Source organism: Lemur catta, chromosome 7, assembly GCF_020740605.2.
Source record: "Lemur catta isolate mLemCat1 chromosome 7, mLemCat1.pri, whole genome shotgun sequence".
NCBI classification, from domain to species: domain Eukaryota; kingdom Metazoa; phylum Chordata; class Mammalia; order Primates; family Lemuridae; genus Lemur; species Lemur catta.
In genome coordinates, this window is record NC_059134.1 from 26,264,518 (window position 1) to 26,288,395 (window position 23,878).

A 23,878-nucleotide genomic window follows, 5' to 3' on the forward strand; every position below is an offset into this window, starting at 1 on the left:
GCGTGAGCCAGATTGGGACTCTCCATTGGCTGAGCTAGAGAAGATTAGAGAACCAGGTTTAGAGAAAAGATGAGTTCAGATTTGTCATATTCAGTTCAAAATGCCTGTTGAGTTATCCAAGTGTAGATGTTGAATAAATTGATAATTGTCCCTTAATATTTATTCTTCTTCAGATCTACCATTTTTTAGCAAGGCCTAAGGTACCTAGAATAAACTATTTCCCGCCTCTCCTTGTATATGACTAAGTTCCAACCAATAAGATGTAAACAGATATGGTGGTGGAGCTACTTCTGGGAAGGGTCCAGAAAGGATGTCCTTCTCCTGCATTTCCTTCTTGCTGGCTGGAATGTGCACACAATGGCTAGAGCTGGATTAGCCATTTTGGAATGTTTGGTAGAAGCATTGTGTTGAGGATGGATAGCCACAGCTAGAAGGTCCTTGGGTGCTGATGATTATGGAGTTGCCTCACTGGCTTTGAACTCCATATTTCTATATGTGAGAGGCATTTAACCTCAACAATACTTCAGTTGCTAGGAATATAAAGCCTTTTTGTTTAAGGCACTGCTACGTTGAGTTTTCTGTCACTCCCAGCCAAACCTAGTGTTAACTGATATGGAACGCACTATTCATTCATTCAACTAACATTCTCTTAATATTCGTATCTAATTTTTTCATCATAAGCTCAAATAGTCTAAATGTTGTTATACTGGCATAAGACTTCAAACACCAGAGCAACTTGATACTGAGATCATACAATTAAGAAGCTAATGAATAATGTTTCTTTATAGTTCAAAATCATATTATTTTTTTTCTCCTTGAAGTCATATTTCCATTTTATACCTCCCATACACATTTAAAATAGTATCCTACCATAGGATATTTTTATGCTCGAATCTCTTTCATCGATCATCTCATCATTCTTGTCTGCCACAGAAATTTCAGCAAACGTTATTGGGGTGTTTGCTTTGACTAGAAACCATACCATGAGCCATGGGCACAGCCTCTGTCCTCAAGGAACTCACAGTCCAGTGAGGAAGATAGATGCATAAACAAATTATTACAGAACACTGTGACAAGGGCAGTGAAGGTCTAGTGCCTAAGAAAGGGGGCGGGGGAAGGAAATGGTATCAGGCAAGGTCCCGCAGGAATAGTAATTTCAGCAGTTAATGTGCAGCCTTGGAGTGTGTGGAGGGCTCCAGGCACAGGGGACAGGATAAGCAAAAGTTTAGAGGCAAGAATCATGGTGATGTGTGCGAGAAAACAGAACTGTAAGGCAGGAGTGGCAACAGAGCAGCCCAGAGATGCAGGTAGGAACAAAAGTGTCCAGGAGGAAGCCATAGGAAGAGTATAAAGCAGGGAGGAGCCCACATGGGAGAGGATGAGGATCACCTGGGCAGGAGGGAGGCACAAGAAGGGGTGAGTGTATTTGCTCCTAAGTTGAGCGAGAATAGCAATACTCAGCAGGCACGGATACTTGTGGCTTCTTCAGAAGTCACTTCCATCTTCATGACTCCCACATGGGTCTCTGTTGAGCCCAGCACTCACTCTAAGCCCCAGCCCTAGAAATCCAACTCGATAGTAGACTGTGGGTTTCTTGGAAGTAGGGATTTTGCTTTATTTTATCTTTGTATTCCCAGCATCTGATGCTTAATTGGAGCTAAATAAAGACTTGTTGAATAAGTGAGTTAATCTCTTGCTCTGCGTAAAGGAAACCTCAAATATAAGTTATGCCAGATGGAGAATGAATAAGGGTTTTATGATTCCTCTGCCTCAGGCTTCCCTGAGTGGTCTACCCTGGAGGACAAGCACTGTTACAGTCACAACATGCTTTTTAGGATAAGTGTTTCCCTTGACAGATTGATCACTTTAAAACGTCAGAAGTCCTAGTAAACCCTGGATCGTCACTGAGCTGTCCAAAAAGACTCCAATTTTCCTCCTTCTAGGTGCATGGTAGTATCTCACTTCTCTGTGGCCTTGTGACTTGCTTTGGCCAATGCAATGTGGGGAGAAGCAAAGAGGGCAGAAATCTGTAAGAGCCAGTGTGTAACTCACCATACATGTCCCTTCCCTCTGACCTAGCAACCAAATGCTGGAGGCTGAGTCTGCCTAAGTCCCTGAGTGAGGCTATGGAGCACAGATACTTGTCTACCTTTGATGGATATGCAGAATGAGTGAGCAATGGACCTTTCCTGTTATAATCTATAAGAATTTGGGGCTTGTTACTGCAGCATAATAGAGCCCATTACGTCTAATACAGTCAGGCCACTTGTTCTTCACTTGATACAATGACAAAAATCTAGGGACCTTGTACATGAAGATATATATATATAGATTATGATCATTGTGATTTACATTTTCAGTGTCAAAGGCTGTGCATTTTCATGTATATTCAAATGGGTAGAGGGAAGGGAAACAGACTTTCAAAGTGTTGGTGACTTGTATTTCAAATATATTTCTCCTAGGGAAATTTTATAAATCAGACTTTTACAACAACTGCTTCCACCTGACCTAAATCCCTTGTGTGGTACTTACGTTTTACTTTTTTCTTTATGGCTTCAATAAAAACTGGCAAACATTTGTTCACCTTCCACTGTATAGTAAATCTGAGACTTGAAGATTATTGTAAGTTCTCTCTCCTCTCTTTTACTCTGCTCCCTCTTTAGTGTAAACAATCCTATCTCTTTACCTTTTGTCATCAATCACACCTATAAGCTTAGGACACATAAAATTCCAACCCCACCCCAGGATAACTGCATGAAGAATAAAGACATCCGACCTTTGTCCGCTGAGGGAAAATGGTGTAGACAAGTTCAGCCCAAATCCAGGAGCCAAACGATGAAAATGTTTTGTTCGACAAAACTCCTCACTATCGATGCTGGTTCAATAACTTTGGTTTCAAAAAAATTTTTTTAATCCCCAAATTTAATTTATTTACTTCTGTCTTTATGATTTTTTACCTGAATGTGTATTAACATTAAAGGCATCAAGATTTAGGGAGGAAACTAAAGGAGTTTAGCACTGTCTCTTCCCTCTCTAAAGAGCATTCAAAAATCTCATTTGATTTTTTGACTTTTCTCCCTAAATATGTGTCCTTTCATTAAAAAAAAAAAAAAAGAGGAGCTAAAATTCTTGCCTCTTGGACCCATACCTCCCCCTTTTAGTGGCCCCCTTACTATAGATAAAGAAAGAATTTCAGGATCTGGTCACAGTCTTAATCTTCATGTCCATAGTCTTCCTTCGGATTTCTGTGCTTAATTAATGACACTGCAATGTGAACAAAAGCAACAGTACTGACAGTAACTAACATGCACTGAGCTGCTATGTGCCAGGCAATCCTTTTTGCTTTCCGTGCATTATTTAATTTAAATCTCTTGATAGCGCTACAAAGACTTATTGCCATTTCACAGACAAGAAAATGCAGTAGGAGAAGTTAGGTGACTTGTCAAGAGGCTAAGATGTGAGCCCTGGTCTGTGTCCCCCCAGCTCACGCTACCCCACCTACCCCACCACCTTCCAGGCAACTTCTCAGGAGACCCATGTTTTAAACTCCTAGATCAGTGACCGTTCCTGGCGCTGCCGGCCCTGCTTGGCCTTGTGGATGTGTGACGTTTGGCATTGGCTGCTCCAGCCTCTTCACAGCCTGGCCCAACCCTCTAAAGGTGATAGATGCAATTAACTGTGGCCAGAGGGGCATGTCCCCCACTCCATTAAAAAAGACAGGGTGACTTCAACAATGTCTTCCTTTGGAGCCTTTCTGCGGATCATGGGATTTCTCTGCCTGGAAAGGAAAAGGAAGTTGGGCATCAGTGCCAGGTGGAAACGGTGCCGCCCAACCCTGCCTAGTGTGGAGCAGCACTGCCACCGTGTGGGCAGACTGGCTGCAGCTGGACAGCCAAGGAGGCAGAGAAAGGCTGGGAGCAACGAGCAGTCGGCCATTCATGCACTGATTTAACGTTTGTTGAGAACCTACTGTGTGTCTCGTGCTTGGCTAGGCTCCTTCTATTGCTGCTGCTGCAGCTGCTGAGATTGCTTCTCTGGAGAGTAAATTAAATGATGCCAACAATTTAGGCTCTAGAGAATGTTTAACATTTATTCATCATTTATTTGGGAGACTTGGTCATTCATCTAGGGGTAATTCATGCCACTCAGATATTATAAACACGCATTAGCTTTGTGCAGTGAGATTTTTTTTTTTTGCCTCCAAGATTTTGGGAACAAGAAGGCACACAGAGAATTATAGGACCCCAGAGTTACTTACTGTCCTGGTCTAGGTCCCATCTCAATTGCTGTGAAAGGCTGAGATATGTATTTCTAGAAAACACCTTTGGTTCTTTTAGATCAAAAGTTAACAGTATATTAAAAAGACATAATGGAAGCTTAGGAACTAGAGAAAAACAGAGAGTTATTTATGATCTCTTTACCCTGTTACCACTATTAACATTTTGAGGTATTTGCTTTCAGTCTTTTTTCTGCATATTTTGCAATGATTTAATCATGCTTACATATGATTTTATGTTTTACTTTATTGGTTTAGCATAATATCATCATTAGCTGATATATTCTGAGCACCCTTGATGTCCAAGGCTCTTTACGAGGGGCTTTAAATGTCATCTCATGAAGCCACATGACAATCTTAGGAGCTGGTATTATTCTCCTTTTAATAGACAAGACAATCAAGGCTCAGAGGGAAGACATACTTATCTTGCCTCTCATAAGTCTGTACTATGTAATTGCATTTCTTCCATTACTATTATTTAATATCTGCAGTGCATTCCACTTATTCATGCACTCTACTTCCTTTGACTACTTGCTATCATTTTAGATCTTTAGTGGCTTCTAATATGTTCTGCTCATATAAATATTGCCACAACAAGCAGCTCTAAGCATAATCTTTTATATATCTAGGATTATTTTCTCAGGCTATGTCTCAAAGTAGGTTTCTCAATCAAGATTTTGAACTTTTATGGTCGTTAATATTTCCAAATTTCTTTTCAATGGGTCTGTACCAGTTTATACTATAACCAGAAATGTATGAGAGTGCCAGTTTCACAGCATCCTCACCCTGTTAATTATTAATATGTATATTTAATATGTACATATATACATTAAGTATATACATTAATATGTATATTAATATGTACGCTTACATCTTGTGAAGCCTAGGCTCCCTGGAGAAATGGCTGCTTCCAGAGCTGGGCTAGAGAAAGGACAAGATGAGACTATAACATCTTGTGCCAGAAAGTAATGAAGTGCTCAAAGAGTGATGAGGTCCTGTAGAAAACGTACAGAAGCCAGCTCGAATGGGCTTTCACTGACTGACCAGATCAGGGACCGTTCGAACATCAAAATACATAATAAGACCAACAGAATCCACTAAAATCTGGAAAACAATTAGCCTATATGGATACAAATAAAGAATTTAACCAACAGAAAGTTTGATGGGGCACAGGATATTTACAAAGATTGAAAGTCCCTCCCCACATCACACTCCCTCAATTCATCATGGTTACTACAATGATGAACAAATGCTTTTAAACTACAAAGGGGAAAAGTGTGACTTTACGGTGGAGAAGGCTGGCAGACACCACCTTAATCAAGTGATCCAAGTGGACGTAGTCAGATACGGGAGAATGGGAATCCTGTGCCACCTTATAGGATGCAACAAGAAGAACAATACCAGCTCCGTGATAGTTCCCTGAAAGAGTAGTTGCCTGAATTTAATTGTGAGAAAATTTGAGGAAAACTAAAATCGAGAGACATTCTACAAAATAAATGGCCTGTACTCTTCAAAAATGTCAAGATCATAATAAACCAAAAAAAGGACTCATCTTCCAGATTGATGGAGACTAGAGAGGCATGAAACTAAACATAACATGTGTTCCTGGCGTGAACAGTGAACACATAAACATTATTTTTCTTTTGTTTTAAGGATCATCAGTGGAACAAATGGAGAAATTTGAATGATGGCTTCAGATTAAGTAATAGTATTCTATCAATGTTTATTTCTTGACTTTGATTTTGATTTATGGTTATGTCGGAGAGGGAATGTCCTTGTTTGTAGGAAACAGTAACATATTCACAGGTGATGGGACATCAGGTCAGAAATTTACTTTCAAGCAGTTCAGGAGAAAGAAACTTCTTTGCATTGTACTTGCAACTTTCATGTAAGTCTATGATTATGATTGGGAGTTGTTACACTCACTTTTTGTGACCGTTTTTTTTTCCCCAATCTACCACAATATTGTGGCTATTTATTTTCAACCTGCTACAATGCCCAAAATTCCAACCCTGGATATGTTCCTTCCTATCTCAGTAAATGGCTGCAAACATTCACTTGCTTGCTTAAGGCAAAAGCCTAGGAGGCGTTCTGATTCCCCTTCAGTAATCATTCATCCAACCTACCAGCACGTCCTGCCAAGCCTACAAGACAGATCTTGAGCCTGCCCGCTCTCCATCGCTGCTACTACCTCCCCCAGGTGAGTGGCCACCTCTGTGGGCTGTGAAGAAGTTCGTGGAGAGGTCCCAGGGAGTCTGTGTGGTTTGCAGCTACGTGTCTGGCAGTGGACCTGAGGTCAGGTTGGCCAGAAAGACGCTGACAGTCAGCTGGACTTGAATGGGGGAGGAAGAAGACATGCTGGAACTCACTGAGCAGCACTTCTGTCTCTGCAGGTGACTGCAAGAATAATAGACAGCACATCACTTCTACCTGCAAATCACACTCAAATTCTTCTTTTGGTGAACACTAATTGGAACCCTACAGAGAAAGGGGGTTCTGTGAAGCATAGTTGCCAGGGAACAGGTTAACAAGCACATTCCCATCACAACATCCCCTGAGCGATCCACGTGAAGGAGCTGCGTGATTGTATCCATCAGACGACTCTGGTCAGCACTCCATGGAGTTGCTGTGTGCTCAGTGGGTTGCTGTGGCATTTCCCACTGGAAAGTCAGCACAGGCGCACACAGATGATGCATCGCCAGCACCTAGAGCAGTGTCTGAGTCCATTCAGGCTGCTGTAACAAACATACCATCGATTAGGTGGCTTATGAACAACAGAAATCTATTTCCCACAGCTGGGGTCTGGTGAGGGCAGGCTTCCTGCCTCATAGACGGCGTCCTTCTTGCTGTGTCCTCACGTGTGGAAGGGGCAGGGAGCTCTCTGGGGAGCCTGTTTTATAGGGGCACCAGTTCCATTAATGAGGGCTTCACCCTCATGACCTCATCAACCTCCCGAAGGCCTCACTTCCTAATACATTACCTTGGGGGTTAGGATTTCAACATATGAATTTTGGGATTTTGGGGGGACATGAACATTCAGTCTACAGCAAACAGGAGGTGGCACATGGTATTCAATAAGTTCCCCCTGCCCCCAGCTACCTTGACTTTGACAGTTTTCTCTTCGGGATCTGTTATTTACAACACCCTACTGGCCACATGCTAATTTCTTTTATTAAATAGGAGGTAATAGAATTCTTTTGGTTTCAAGTAAAGAAAATTCCCACTCAAATTCACTTCAGTAAAGGGAAATATATTGGTTCATATACTGGAATTGAAAAGTCCAGAGGGTTTTCAGGCTCCAGTCCTGCCGAGATTTGTGCTGCTGCCTTGTGTTGGTTTCAATCTCAGGCAGTCTCTTCCCTCGGGTGGCACCTCAAGGCTTCTCTTCTTACGGGCTCCAAAAGAGTTTCTTTCTTGCCAGTATTAATGGTTTCCACAAAAGTCTTAGGAAAGAACATCCCCAAAGAAAAATTGAAGAGCCGTTAAGAGAGGAAAGGAAAATGGATGGCCGCCGGGTATATTCATTTGTTCACACAGATTTGTCTGTGAGCAGTAAGAGATGATATTTTAAAGTTTCTGGCATATAGTAAGCCCTCAATTAATGAGAGTTGCTTCCACAATAATTAATATTATCATGCAATTATTCTCACTCTACGCAAGTGTTTTATACACTGCGGGGTAGCAAATCAGTGCTAGATATCATTATCTCCTTCTGAGCTCAGCAGATGCAGACAGCCCAATTCAAGGGCAGAGAGGAGGAGGAGGAGCCCTCGTTTCTCAGGCCCCCTGGGCAGGCAGTGACTTTCTGTCTGTGTGGCCAAGTTGGAGGGAAGCCCCGGTCTCCCCGTGGTTCTCAGCACTGCCACTGGGTGGCAGCCTTAGCCCACTCTGCCCTTCCCAGCCAGGGCTGGCCGGCTCACCTGGGTTCCCCCTGGGAGCAGGGGGCAGGGGCTCTCACATGTAGGTAGATGCATACAAAGGACTTCAGTGCTGTGCCAGGGTTGCAGGGAGGTCTTGGCAAATCTGGAGCATGTCCACCAGGAGTTGTCAGGACTGACAGGAGGCTGGGCATGTATTTGGTGAACAGACCGGGCAAGGGACTCCAGTGGACGTTTGTCAGGTCTGTGTGCCCAGCACTTGTTGCACATCCTTGCTGTGCTGGCGGAAGTTCCAGCATTCCCCAGGCTTCTTTACAGATACCGGGTGTCGGTGAGACACAGGCTGCTCTGACCACACTCACTGACGTGAGATTCCAATCCAGACATGAGAAAGAGGGTCTTTCCCAAACCCAGTTTGTGGGCAAAGATGGTGGCAGAGGCGCTGGCTTTCTCTTTCAGGGCTCTGATGGAGAAGGGGGTAGTTGGTTGTACAGGTTGGAAGACAAGTTCTTGGTCCAGGGGTGGCATTGCAGGGGGACATGGGCAGTGGTGGCTTTCCTCATAAGGCCAGCTGTGCAGCATCATTATGGGCATTGCCTTTGGAAGCTTGGCCTCCCGCAGTTCTGCGAATCACCCAATATCCTTACCACAAACTCCTTGTTTTGTTTAATCAGCCAGAATCCGCTCTGGACGCTTGCCGCTGAGAACCCTGACTAATATAGATACTAATGCTGATGTATCCCATGCCAAGTACTAGGCCTCTTCAAAGTTCAAACAATTCTATGAGGTAGGGATCCTCACTTTATGGATGAGGCAAACATACTCAGTGAGGTTACGTACTTCGAACTTGGTCACACAGCTTGCAAGTGCCAGGGCCTAGATTCTAACACAAGATATGTTGCTCTTTGGAGCCCATGATCTTTCCCATGTGCTGGACGCTGAGTTCCACAGAGCAGGGACATTGTCTGTCATACTTATCATTACCCCTGATTACTCAGCACAGTGCCACACATAGCAGGGGCTCCATAGATATTTGACCTTAATAAATACTGAACTAATGAGTAAATGCAAATGCCCCATTCTCTTTCCTGGAGTGAGGTTGGGCTTGGGTCTTCTCTCGGGGCAGGTAGGGTTTGTCTTTGGAAAGTCTCCCTTCTCTCAGGGCTCGCCTGCTCCTTAGCAGCCCCTGTCTGATTGCTGCAGCCCCTCTGTGCATTCTGCCCTTTGTGACCCACCATCCGAAACTAAGTTTGCCGTCTGTCCTTGGAAGGTGAATTTGAATAGCCGCTATGATTGCGCTGGCAGTTTGCTTTCTCAGCATTCGAAGCTCCAGGCCTCAGTGGTTGTTGCTATCAAAGGAATCTAGACTCTGACTGGGTCATCGTGCACGGATGTGCCAGTTTCCTCTCTCCATGCCCGAAGAGTGGCCGCCTGGCCTCTCCCTGAGGATACTCACTGTCCACTTTTAGGGCCACTACAATTGTCAGAACAGTCTTCCTTGGTGTGTGTTATATAAAACCAATTTCCCTGTAATGCAGGTTCTCTGTGAGCCCTCAGGGGTGTTACATATTAAGTCCACCCCTTTTGTAAATAATAGCCCTTCCAATACGTGAGGACGGCCCTTTGAAGTCCGCGTTCTGCCCCACTGCCCTCCTGCCCTGCTTTTGGGTTTCTGGCCCAAGCTCAACACACCCAACTCCTCCTCTGCATGCTCCTCCTCAGACACAGCGCCGAGTCCTCCACTCTCAGTGGTTCTGCCCCGGACAGGCCCCCTGGCCAGCGCTTCTCCTTGGGTGCGGCAGGGGACCTGGACGCTGTGCATGAGTGTGGTCCCACCAGACCAGGGCCCAGTGGTGGCTCACAATTCCTTGCTGGGGATACTTTAAGCCTGGGTTCAAATCTTGGCTCTGCTTCCTACTAGCTGTGTGACGTTGGGTAAGTTACCTAAACTCTCTGTGCCACAGTTTCCTCATCTATAAAATAGGGTTAATAATAGTATCTACCTTGGAATTGTTCTAAGGACTAAATGAGTAAATATTTGTAGGGTGCTCAGAATAGTGCCAGACAGAGTGCTATAGAAGTAAATACAAATAAACTAATACAAAGTAAATACAAATAAACTGTCAATTTCAATATCACAAATATTTTTCAGTGTCTACACTGCATTGCCTCTCATAGTGAACATGTAGCTGATTTAAACTGCATAGTCTTTTTTTCCTGTTTAAAATATGCTCTGCCGCTGAGCCCCATCCCGTCACCGTGGGCTTCAGGGGTTGGATTTTCAGAGTGCGTGCAGGAGTTTACATCTGTCCCTATGACATTGCACCAACTCAGCTGCGGTTTCCTCCCACGGCTGAGGCTGAGCGCCTTTGGGATGCTAACGCTGCCTTCCAGCATGTGTGCTGAAGTGTGCCGAGCCTTGGGAGGTGTCTTGCTGACATCCAGACACATGGCTGCGTCTACAGCACTTCCTGTCTGTCCATGTGGGACCACAGAGCCTCCCAAAGAAGTGTTTCCCCAGCCCTTAGCTGGATGGAGCTGGGGCCTCAGGCCAGGTGGCCCAGACGCCCACCTGCATCTCCCCACGTGCGGTCCAAGGACCATCTGCCATGGACTTTCACTGTCCCAGACCTGCAGCATCAGGGTCTGTGGGGCTGGGCTCCAGGAATACACAGTTTAAGCAGAGCCTCTGGAGACTCAGAAGGCTGGCGCACGGGGTGCTGGAGGGCTTGGCCAAGTGTGGCTGGGCAGGACAGCTGGGACGCCTCCCAGCCCGTGCCTGTGTGCAGTCGTGGCTGCCCTGGGAGACTCACGCCTTGTCTTAGAGGAGGATCTGCTCTCTCTCCTCCTTCGGCAGCAGGACATGCAGGACGGCAGGACTTGGGGGCTAGAAACAGAGGCTCTCTCGGAAAGATTCTTCACCTGTTTATCTTTGAGGCTCTGTTCCCCATGCTCACTGCCACCTCTCCAACAGGCCGTGAGGACCACCACCGTGGGAGACAGACAGATCCCTGGGGGTTGCCTTGTTCTGAGTCCGGGTTGACGGCTTGTCTACTCAGGAAGAAGAAACAGCACAGCGCTGTCCCCTCGTCACCGAGTCCCAGACCTGGGGACCACAGACCCTTCCCAGATCACATCCTGCCTCCTGATATCCTTTTCTCCAGCCTCCAACCCCGAAGTTTGCTCCCTAAGAGTGAAGACTCCAAGGAAGGAGGTCCGCAGGCTTTGTGTGGTCACCTTTGTTCCTCAGGTAACCAGAGCTTTGAAACAGACACAGATAGACCCAGTAGCAATGTTCCTGCCTTTCAGGGTCCCCGAACTCAAGTCTTCCCAGCTCTGCCCCTATCACAGAGGTGCTGCTCACTGGCTGGACATTGTCACCAGCCTGGGAAGCAGGAGGGTGGTGACCCATGACCAAAGGCTGGGCAGGCGGAGCGCTGTCTCTCTCCATCCACAGGTGTCTTGAGACTGGACCCCACCCTGCCCCTGCTGTGGACTTGCTCCAGGGTACTGGGCCGTGGGCACTGCTGTGGGCAGTTCTGAGAGGCATCTTCCCTGGCCAGGCGTAGACTCTGTCTGCGTGCACACACGCACGCACACACAGAGGGGAACAGGGCCAGGTAACCCCGGCTGGTGCACATGTATAATCACTTTGCTCATGCATCCTTACACTTTGCCATTCTTAAGGCTGACAAACATCAAGTTCCTACTTTGTGACGGGTGCTGTACAAGGTGCTGGGATAAAGTAGTGATTAAGACAGACACAGAACTTGCCCAGGAGGGGTTTAGGGGTCAGTGAGCAAGAGAAACAAATTAGAGATTCAGCGAAGCATGAGGTCTTAGGATATAACCAAAGGGTATGTTAAAAACATTTTACAGACTGCCTTCTGTGGACGCCAGCTATAACATTATAGTAGAACCCTGGAGACCCTCTCTGGGCCAGGTGGGGCTACCTGAAGATTCCTGTGGGGGGGACTGTGGTGACAGCAGCTACTTACAACAGTGAAGAAATATTTCTATATTTTGACCAAATATAGAATATGACCAAATATGATCCAGAATATGACTGGATATGACCAAACCAGCGAGTGTCGGCTGCACACTGGCCCTGGACAGAACATAGAACAGCAGAATACAGCCTGGCTCAGGTGACAGGAAAGTCTTACCTGAGCAAAAGATATTTACATCGAAGCCTAAGGATGGAGTAGAAGTCTAGGATTTGTGTGGGCATTGCAGGGTGCTTGAGAGAGTTCCAGAGAAAGCAAGAAGCACTGGGCACGTGGGGACACAGAGGTGAGAAAGAACAAGGCATAGCTCAGGAATTAAAATCTTTTCACGGTTCCTGGCAGTTCGAGTGTGAAGGGAGAACAGTGTGAGGTGGGCTTGGAGAGGTAATTAGGGGTCTCATCGGGAACATTAAGAGGGTTGAAGATGAGACTGTAATTTGATGGAGATTATAGTTCTACCATCCCATGGAATGGCAGATTGAAGGAGACTTTAAGTTCAATATTAGAAAAAAAATTTATTTCCTATTCATTGAGAGTCTTACCCACCACAAGCTTGAAGGGAAGGAACCAGCTGAGTAGGGCTCTAAGTACGTGCAACACAAGCTCCCTCCTGTTTTTAGGTCTCTGTTTAAATGCCACCTCCTCAGAGAGGTCTCCCCCGATTGCCCCATGTGACATGGCAGCTCCTCCCTCATGAGCTGCCAGCCTCCTTACCCCACATGTGCATGTCTCTTTGCAGCACCTGTCATCATCGACTTATTTTCTGTATTTATTTAGACCCTAAGCTGTATGAGGGTGGAGCTTTGTTTCCTCAGCACCTAGAACAGTTCCTGGCCTTGGCAGGTGCTCAAGAAACACTTGAATGAATATTGGACAAGTGAGGAAAGGCCCCTGGAAGGAAAGACAAAGGCCAGGGCCGGGGAAAGGGAGGGGAGATGCTGCTTCTGTCATAACAGGAGCCAGGGATGAAGGGACGACACGGATGCAGGTAGGTGTTGATTTGGTGTAGATTCGTGTTGGGAACCGAGGGTGTCCTTTTCTAACAGCTTCTCCTTTCCCTTAGAAGAAGGAAGCGAGACCACTGAGATGAAAGGGGTGGTTGAGGGAGGAATCAGTGGGGAAAGTGAAGACATTTTTGTGGAGGAGAACATGAACGAGTTGCTGAGAAATGCCAGTAGGACTGGGCGGTGTAGAGAGCCTCGCTGAGAGTGACCTTTATTGCTACCGATGTGCCTGGTTATGTGGTTTTTCTTGAACAGCACCCAGCTGACCAGGTGTAAGTGAAGTGGTGGCAGCCAGGTGAATTTCCAGGGCTAGAGTTCTACAAGACAGATGCAGCATGAGAACGTTGAGGCAGGGGAGTTTCTGGTGCCAGTGAGTGAGCGGTTGACGTGTTGGAGCAGTGACTGTCATCACTCAGAGGCGCCTTACTCTGCCTGCCCCAATAGCACCAGGGACGAGGCTGGGGCTCCTCCTACAAGGCAGTCCTCACTGGCAACCTCGCCGGAGTGTCTGCCAAGGTCATCTGGGAGGAAGGGGCCGTGAGGGCTTGGGCAGCAATGGAGGGCACTCACTAGAGTGGCAGTGGCACGCACACACACCCAGGGTGACAGGGGTCCCAGGACATCCTTTTCCAGCTACAAGTCAAAAGCTCTTCTCTAGGCTCCAGAGCACACCCAGCCAGCAGGACAGGTGGACGCAAGTGCTGTTAAGGGAAGAGGAGGGGCCATTCTGGAAAGGAGACACTGAGCCTTGTCCCCCACGGTGAGGCTGCAAGTGGGGTAGCTCAATTTCAGACAGTTCTCCTTGCGATAGAGCTACCTGTGCAGTTTCCTTTCTGGGGACTGTTCTTATTTCTCTTCTCTCCTTAATCTGTATTCCTTCCCACGGTGATCTCACCAAGTCCCGGGTCTGAAACACAAGACATGTGCTGACAGCTCCTACATGTAGCCCCGGTCTGGACCTCCCAGACTTCAGCCTACTCAGAGCCTCCACTCAGGTGTTCACAGGTATCTCAGACTCAAAGTGTCCAAAGCCAAACATTGCATCGCCCACATCTGCTGCTTTTCGATCCCTTTGAAAAGTAAATGGCTACTCTGTCCTTTCAAATGTCCAGACCTGAAATCTGGGAGCCATCCTTGATGCCGCTCTCAAACCCCCAATCCAATCCATTACCCAGTCTTGCTGGCTTTACCTTCAGCACATGTCTAGAAACTGGCCACTGCCCAGCCCTCCCCTGGCACCTCTTGTGCCCTCTGGATCACTGCCTCCGAACCGGTACCCTCATTTCCTCCCTTTCCCGCCTGTGGTCTGTTATATACCCAGCAGCCAGCATGCTCATTTTAAAAGTCAGGTCATACCAGGCTTCTGCTCAAATTTCCCTTGGCTTTCCATCTCACTTGAAGAAAAAGGCAAAATTCTAACAATAAAGACCCTGTGAGATCTGGCTCATGGAATCCTCTGACTCATCTCCTGCCTCTGTACTCTCCACTTGACTCCATCTCTTTCTCTTCCTCAAACGCAGTAACTAAAGTTCCCACCTCAGGACCTTTGCACACACTGTTCTCTCTGCCTGAGATACCTTTCTTCAGATACTTGCATGGTTCAGTCCCTCACATCTTTCAGGTCACTGCAAAATGTCACCTTTTCAGGGAGGACTACCCTGACTGCCCTGTATAATGCTCCTTCACCTCCTTACTTGGCTTCATTATTATCCATAGCACACACTGTTCCCTGATTTAAATGTGATAGGCTACATAATGCTATGGAAACAAACCCCAAATTTCAGTGGCTTATAATATAAAGAGTTATCCAGCAATATGCCGGAGCCAACTTGTACTGGCTCCAGAGAACCAGTTGTTAAGTTTTCTGGAAATTCTTGAGCCAGTTTTTACACATAGCCATTATTCAAAGTTAAAGGATATAAAGTTACAATTAACTAAATTGTATTTTAAAAAGGCAATAATCAAAGTGGACCGCTTCTAATTTTACATTTTACTATTATATTAGGAATTATTACTACATACTACTATCATCTGTGCACTTGAGGTTATTTATGTCTATTGTCGTCTGCGTGGTGTAAACACAGTGAATATGATCACTTGCTGCTCTGTGTTCTCCACCTCAGCCCTCCCCTGGTGGTGCTGTGTTGGAATCAGCCACATTGAGAGTATTTACACATTGCTGAAATCAGTAAATGCTGCAAATCAGGGTTTGATTTTTTTGTTAGTGCATATCTAGACTTATGAAAGCAATGGGGAAAATATTTTATGATGCAGATTGAAGGTGTGCCATGTCTGCAGGTGTTACTCTGTGAACAGCAGAAAAAGAATTGAGGCAGTATTCTTCTAGTATTCAAAACTTATACTGGATTCAACAAAGAAGTCATTCACACCATAAATGAATGAGGGAAGTTCTGACCGTATGTCTCCGTTGTTCCATCTTATTTACATAACTGGATGTATCAACCAACATTGAGGTTGGAACTACGCTCCCTTGTGAACTGGAACCAAAAGCTGAGTATGGTTACAAGACTTCAGCAGAAATAAACCAAAGCATTCTCTATCAGTTGGAGATATGCGATTTCAATATGGGGCACTGTATATTTTGTTATTTGTAAATTGCATCCTTTATATCAGTAAAGTTTATAATAAACCCCCCCACACACCCTGCCCCCTCCTCCCTCAGAGAGCTGGTTGTTAAGCATTTACCAGCCCACCACTGTGTCCCCCCATGCACACTCCATGTCCATCTGGGGTCATCTGTTCACATCCCTTACTCTGGGCACTGGTCATGGCCCTTCCGCCACCTGAAGCACTGCCGCCTGCTGTGGCAGAGGACAAGGGCCACATCAAAGGCTCTGCCTAGAAGCGACACATACTACTTCTGCTCATGGGCCATTGACTGATGCAAGTCATACGGCCCTGCCTACGTCTCCGTGTGCAGGGAAGTGCAATCCTGCCACGTACCTGGAAAGGAGAAGAACTGCAATATGTGTGAATAGCCCTAGCAACTGCCACAGCGTAGCAGTAGGTGTTTATGTGTTTATTGTCTGGCCCATTCCCACACTTAAACGTTTTAATTTCCATGAGAGACAGACATCTCATTCACTGCTATATCCCAAGCACCTTGGACATAATAAATACTGAGAGAATCTGAGCGGAAACTAGCCTGAAAGGAGGAAGGCTCTGGAAGCAAGCTATGGCCATCATTTCACGTGTGATTTTGTTTCTCTCCCCACCACTCTTTGCCATGTGTGGCTAGAAATCTGTGGCCAAGGAAATCATATAGATGCACATGGCTCTGTGTCACTATTACAGGCAAGTCAGGCCCGTAGGCCCAGGATTAGGAAGGCATCACCCTCAGATTGATGCAAGGGCAGGGGCAGCCCTGAGAGTGGGCATCTCCCTACATTTTGTGACCTAAGAGTCACCTTAGTCTTGGCCTTGTAGCCAGGTGTCTTCTAGGAACCCGTGATCCACAGCTTAATAGACAATTCCAACTTAAGTGGCTGCTTCTTCCAGACACAGGCAGCAGCATATGCAAGAGAATTCTGAGCTGAGGCAAAGTTTCCTTCACTCTTTGTCTGGCTCAGAGACTGTGATAAATTCCAGGGGCTGAATTATGGCTCGAAGTCTTGCGAGGTGGGGCAAAGCAACAGGAGGGAGGCATTACCTACTTGAGAATAAGCCTCCTGGTCTACCTTACTGTTGGAGTCTCAGAACTCAGGTGTTGACTGTGACTGCAGCTGGGTTTGATGGTATCACACACCTGGAGTGCCAACAGCACTGACTCCCACCGTTCCATTGATCGCGTACCTACTACGTGCCATGAAAGGACTGCACTAGGCCTTCAGGTACACGTTTCCTTCATCAGCCAGCCCCTCAGCTCCATTCACTGGGTATTTCCTGTCTGTCAGAAGGGGAAACTGAGTCTCATGGGGATTAAGTAACCCTTCCAAGGTCAATCAGGGGGTGGCAGAACCAGGATTTGAATGAAATCTTCCTGAATCTGATGTCTGGCCCTTCTAATCTAGAACTCCTCTATCAACCTGTGAGGAAAAAAAGAAAAAACAGAAACCATCATTTGGGCAACATGAACTCAAGACACCGGGACTTAACTAACCTTGCTCACAAGGTCAAAAAAAAAATACCACAGGGACGTCCACATTTGATTCCCATAACAGACTCACTGAATCGAAATAAATTCCACTTTGACCATGGCAGTTTTTTTTTTTCCTTTCGATTTTTATTGAACACAAGTATTCTGACAGAATGCAAAGTCAAAATTCTCAGTTAGTACTCAGTATTTACACCAGTGAGAATGGAAACAAAGGTGGTATTGATGTTTCACTTGGTAAAAAGTTTTATAACAAGAGAGAAGGCCCCCAAAGTACAGAATGCTGGGTAGGGATGTTAATGGAGGTCTGAGAACCACCATCCGGACAGACAGCCGCGAGTGAAAACCTGGGACTTGGAAGGCTCCATAGAAAAGTGTGAAAATAGAGTTCCACTTCAAAAGCTGCACTATATACACAACGGCCCTTCAGGATTGGGAGGCCCTGCGCACGGCACTGGCGTGCCCCTCCAGCAGAACTTGGCCATGCCGGTCTTTATGTGAGTACATATGTACGGTGCATACACATATAGACACACAGACACTGGAAACTGGTGGAGTTGATCCCTCCTTCAAAAAATTAAAAAAGGAAAATTATAAGCTTTTATCTCTTAACATAAAAGATAGAACATCTTGAAAATAAAGTGACTCCCTCTTTGATTTTAGAGAAAGCATTGTTTTTTTTTTTTTTTTGCTTGTTTTGTTTTTTTAAAAAGGAAAATTCATGCATGCTGAGACAAACCTATGTGTAATGGGAGAGAGGCAGACCAAAGTGTGGGCAGAGTCTTGGGTACCAGCTAATGGTGGAGCCAGGGTTCTGGGGGGTCAGCTGCCCTGGGCCAGGTTATCTCAGGGCTGACTACACCTCTGTCTCTTTCTAACCATTGGAACCAAAATCAGTTTGCCTAACCACAACCACCTGGAACGTACTGCACAGTCTTGACGAAGTACGGCGTGGGCTTGGCCTGCTTGGTCAAAGCTATTCAACATCACAAGACAAGGAACTGATTCCGCTGAACAGTCTTGTGACCAGAAGAGCCTGCCCCTCACCGCTGGGCCCTCCCAGCCTCTCACATTCTACCGTGTCCTCTAAGATCTGTCTTCGTGTTGCTTTTCCCCCGACGGCCTGTGCATTCGAACCATAGATCTGCGCAGGCCCCAGAATCAAAGGGGCCAGGCTGTGTATTCTGGAATCCTCCATTTCCATCCCCAGGAGCTGAGAAAATGCAAAATAACCCCACATTTAGCAAATGACAAGACCATTATTTTTCACAGTTTGAAATTATAATCTAGCATCGCCACTGATCAGACTGCAGAGTGTCAGAACATTGGGGAGTGTGGCCCGCAGAATGGACTCAGGGGCAGTCTTGCCACCCTAACCTCTTGCTGCTTTGTACCTTAGGAAAGGAACGCATGCCGGAGTACTGGTTTCTGTTTACTTAGCGTCATCTTTGTCATCATAATCATTTGTCTTTCATTTTCTTTATTTAAAGGCTTCGATTCCTTTTAAGAGTTATTTTTGTTTCCTGAATATTTTTCTGAACTATCTGCTATACCTTCCACAACCAAACTATGTTGAAGTTTTATTTCAATACTATGACAAAAACACGTTTCACACTAAAATATTCACGCATCCACAGTGCACAAGCTTGCAGTTCTAAAGTAGAATGAGGAAAAAAAAGCAAAATTTCTATACAAAGGGCTGGCTTTTCCCTTCTCCCCCCTCCCATCCCCCTTAAAAGTTTCTGTATTTTTTTTCCCCACTTGGTTTCCAATCCAGGAAAGTTGTGTTATGACTCCAGACAGGTTGTTGTTTTTTTTTTTTCTTTTGTTTCTATAAATGCTGCCTAAGTGAACAGAAGGCCGATGTTACTTTACTTCAACAGATTTCCAAAAAAAGACACTAATTCCCTGAAGCACACATGCTCTTCCGCTCAAATCTAGATTCTGGGCTCAAAAGGAAATGGTATGTGTATATTTTATTTGGCTTTCTACAAAAAAGGGGATGTTTGGGGTAAAAATGTGTGATCACCAAGACCAGCCCCAACTATACAATCTTCTCTGCTTCATTCAACAAAGCCTAAGGAGTCCTTCAAAAGGAAGGGTGACAGTGCCTGGGGAGCAGACCCTTTTTCACACATGCAGGCAGGTGGCGGCTAATCGGAAAGTGGTCTAACCCCCAAAGGAACAACAACAACAAAAAAAAGAACCAAAAATCCAAAGCAAAACCGTTCCAGAACGAGATGGATTTTCATCTGAGTTGGACACAGGCAAAAACTGTAAGTCAGAACGGGGAAAGAGCCACTGTAAACAGTCATATTTTGCAACGTTGTCTGTGCTAAAAGCAAGCAAGCCTGTGATGATCCTACCTACCTTTAGGCGGTATTTGTTACTTAAAAAAAAAAAAGGCAGCTATTTTACATGGACATTTAAACACAACTGAAGTCAAACATTTGTCAAATTGTAAACACTGGAAAACAAAGTTGGCAGAAAGGATAAAAAAAAAAAAAGAAAGAAAGAAAGAAAAAGAAAGAAAAAGAAGTCTGAATACTGCAAATTGAGATCTACCCCCAGAAGCTGCAATTTGGCATTCTTCCTACAAAACAAGAGTCTACGTGGGAACTGAATTCAGCTAGAAAGGGTGGCACACTTTGCATACTGAACAAATACAAAGTGAACAGAAATTATAACTTATTTATGAGGTTTTACAGAGTTCAAACTCGACTGAAAGTATAAAAATAAACTGTGGACTTTGTTCATTCGGTTAGTCTTAGTGCCTGAAAGTACTTCTCCGAAACTGGTCTGTGCCAATTGGGTAACACCAAGTGTGGTCTTCCTGAACCTAGATTTTTTTTTTTTTTTTTCTGAGCTTCCTAGATTCTTAATTTGGGGTCCTTTTGTTTGATTTTTAAATGGTTTCAGGGAACGGAGTGTCCTAGTTTGGCTGTGGGTTTAACCTTTTTGTCTCGTTTTCTTACAAGTGAGTGCGCAACAAAGGAACCCTTTCTATAAACCTACAAAAAGGAGATCCCATGTTTATCTGTTTAGTTTTTTTTTTAAAGGCAAAAGACACTAGAGGAATGAGATGTGTGTGTGTGTGTGTGTGTGTGTGTTTGTGTGTGTGTGTCCGTGTGATATTGGAAATGCTCTGGTGAAGCTGTTGTGTCACTTTTTATTTTGATCTTTGCTCGGTTCTCGTCACCCATCATGCTTTGCTCTCGTTCTCCTTTGTTTGTGTGGCGTCGTTGGGGACCGTCTGGACTTCGGCTGGCGCTGGCTTCGTTTCTGTCTCCTGGCACTCCGACTTTGCTTCTACAGGGCCCTTCCTGTGGAGGATCAGGAAAACAGCACCGCTGAGACCACGGTCTGTAAACACCTCAACCCTGCAGCCAGGCCCTGGCGGGGCCCCAGTTACAGCACCAGCCTCCACCCCTGCATGCCTGTCAGCATCAGCTGGGAGCTCTAGAAATCACCCAGACCTGGGCCGTGTTCCCAGAAATCCTGGTTTAATTAGTCTGGACCTGGTGACTTCTCCAAGCACCTGAGTGATTCTCAAGTGCAGCCAGAGTGGAGAAGCCCCGAGTCAGAAGGAGGAGTCTTTTCCTGCTCCAGCCCTAAATCGACACCAGGGGCTCTGTTTTCACCTGGGGTCGTGGAAGGGGGAAGCAGAGGCAGCCTCTTCCCCACCCTGCCCAGCCACAGTGGCAGCAGCTCGGCTTGATGTAAACGAGGCATGTTGAGGGGGGCTCCCAGGACGATTGTGGGGGGGGCCTTTGCAAGTGACCAGCTCTTGCCTGCCCCTGCCCCACCCTGAGCTCTGTGTTTCGGGGTGCCGCCCCTATGGCTTGCCTGGGTAAGGTGAGGAGACACTGAGGCAGCTTCCCATGGGAGTCTAATGAGGGGCTAGAGGGGGCCCACTTGCTATGTGGGAGCTGAGGGCATTTGAGTGGGCAGGGCTATCGGAGTCCTTTTACCTCCCGACACTGAGATTCAGGGCTCCTCACAAGAGCTCCTTGTGGCTCTCGGTGGCAGCACAGCAGCGTATCTGAGGGGCACCCCCAGGAGCCTCTATGAAAACCTAGGTCTGACCCTGCCTCCATTAGTCCCAGGGTAGAGTCTGGTGTGAGGAAGCCCCCGGGCAGGCGCAGGGCCCAGCATCAGCTGGTGCCACTGCACTTTGGCATTGCCCTGGGGACACCTGAAAGGTTAAGGACTTTCCCTCGAACTTAGAGACCTCACAGCCATTCTGTGCTCCGGGGCCCCTGGTCTTCCCAGGCACCCTAAGGGGAGGGTGGGCATCGCAGCCAGCGTGTGACAGGGCCTCGGGGCCTGCCTCTTTTCTCCCTGCACGATGGTGCCTTTCGGGGGGGGGGGGGGGCGGGACTCAGCCTGGCCCTGGATAACCACCAACGGGGGCCCCGGGTGGCTGATAAGGGCACCTTGGCCGCCTGCACTGGCTTCCCAAGCTGGCCTCACCAATGGCCCCACTGCATGGGCTCCCCCAGGGAAAACTAGCACTGCTGCTAGGATGATAAGGATAAAACATAATTAACATGGCCTAATTAGTGAGCAGGCGGCTGCTTGCAGGGGCCCGGCTGCCTGCCCCACTCTCTCTGCCTTGTCCCAGCCCCTTGGTTGACGGTCGCCTCAGAGAAGCCCTGGATGAGGCTGAAGACACATCTAACAAGGAGGACACAGCACAGCACAGACGCACACCACCACGGGACACAACCCGACAACAGCAGACACGGAGAGGCCGTACTCGGTCTTCGCTGGTGCAGGCGAGACAGAGCTGTCTGCAGTGGAAGGAGCAAGCTCAGGGGCTTGTCCACTGGCCCCAGCGGCGGGAGCAGGAGAGCCCAGGGCTGCAAAAACATCCTTTGCAAGGTCAATATCTGGGGTCTTGAAGTTCCCTTCGTCCATTTTAAAGTCCTCGCCCTGGGAAGGGTTTGTGGCGCTGGCGGAGGCAGCCTCGCTCTTCGGGCTAGCAAGGGCTGTGGCTGCCTCGGCAGGGCTCTTCGCGGCGCCGGGCTGGGTGGGCTCCGGGTCCGGGCCTTTGGTGCTGGGAGCCTCCTGCTTGGCCTGGGGGGCTTCTGTGGCAGGGGCAGCAGCTGCTGCTAGAGGACCGGCTGCCCCGGCTGGGGTGGGGGCTGGCACGGGGGCCGGCTTGCCTGCCGGAGGGGCCTTGGAGGCCTCCCCTACACTGGCGGGGGTGCTTGGGCTGAGGACAGCACCCTGGTTAGCCAGGACACTGGAGGACAAATTGCTAGCGGCAGGGGCTGAGGTCGGGGTGTCGCTCAGGTCAACGAGGGGGGCGACCTTGGGGGCTGAAGCTTGGGGCGGGGAGGAGGCAGAGACGCCGGGCCCCTTGGAAGGGGTGGCCTGGCCAGCGGGCACAGAGTTTGAGTCAGGTGCGGCCGTGGCCGGAGGGGCAATACTGGAGGTCAGGGTGGTGGTCTCACTGGTGGGGCTGTTCTGAGCAGTGGCAAAGGTTTCGGTGATAGTGTCAGAGTTAGTGGTGACGGTGGTGACAGAAGGCAGCATGTCCTCGACAGTGGCTGTGGTGTCGGCAGGCAGCCTGTGGGGAGGACAGGAAGTAGAAGAGAATAGACAATGAAGCTGAGACGTGACAGAGAAGCGGGGGAGGAGGGCTGAAGCCGAGGAGAGGGCAGAGGGGGGCATGCAGCCAGGCACAGGCACAAACACAGGCCCACAGAGAGACGAGGACGCTGAGAGGAAGCACATGCCCAGGTGGGCAGAAGAGGACACAGGAGACGACAGAGAACGTGGCGGTCTCGAAAGGGACCTGCTCGCCCTTCTCCCCTGCTGACGTCTCTCCAGCTCTCTGGACAGGGCTCCCTTTCCCTACAGACCCGTCTGGGGCTTTCTCATCCCTTCCCTGGGCCTCAACTCAAGTAGGGGCCGGCTTCAGCTCAGCGTCCACCTGCTCTGGGCTTCCTAGGTCCCAGAGGAATTGGGCCCAGCTACCCCCCAGCAGTCCCCAGGGCAGAGATGGGGAAATCAGGAATAAGGCAGATGACGAGTGCTCAGAATGGCTCCTAAGAGCTGTGCGTTCTTCCAGCCACAGATTCTGTGGTCCCGTGAAACTCCATTCCCTTCAAACCCATGGGATCCCTGATGGCCAGGCAGGACTTACAACCACAGTTGGTCGGGGTCTGTGTGTCCCTGAGGTTTCCGGGCAGAGAAGGGCCAGGGAACCTCACCAGGTCCCCAACTTCCTTCACTCTTTTAGGAAAACAGACAACTCTAGAATTTTAAGGAATCCTAAAAGGAATTTGTTAAACCTCCCTCAATGAGGTTTTGCCCTCTTAAGCTATTTCCAGAATACGCCTGTAACTTGGGAGGGATTCCCATTTAAGCAAGGAGCCTTTGAGCGCAGCCATGGCCACTCCAGAGAGAACCCAGAGCACCCTCTCGCTGAGGGCAGTGGGGGCAGCATCTCTTAGCCAGGTGGGCCCTGGGCTCCGGAACCCTGGCCTGCACTGTCGGGCCGGGCGCTGTGGGTGGGCGCATGGATGGTGGGGGCAGGGTGGTGAGGTAGGTGTGGGGGGCTCTACTGAGGCGGTGCCAGCCCCTCCCGC

At 47.6% G+C, this 23,878-nt stretch overlaps 1 protein-coding gene across 1 annotated transcript in view; it reads right to left on the minus strand.

Annotated features, from left to right (window-relative positions):
* Nucleotides 1–18,846: 18,846 nt before the first annotated feature.
* Nucleotides 18,847–23,878, minus strand: part of NCAM1 (neural cell adhesion molecule 1) — a 294,025-nt gene continuing 288,993 nt past the window's right edge. The window contains exon 20 of the mRNA XM_045556566.1: nt 18,847–20,602. Within this exon, the coding sequence (XP_045412522.1) occupies nt 20,482–20,602 (121 nt within the window). The 3' untranslated portion in view covers nt 18,847–20,481. The remainder of the gene's footprint in view (nt 20,603–23,878) is intronic.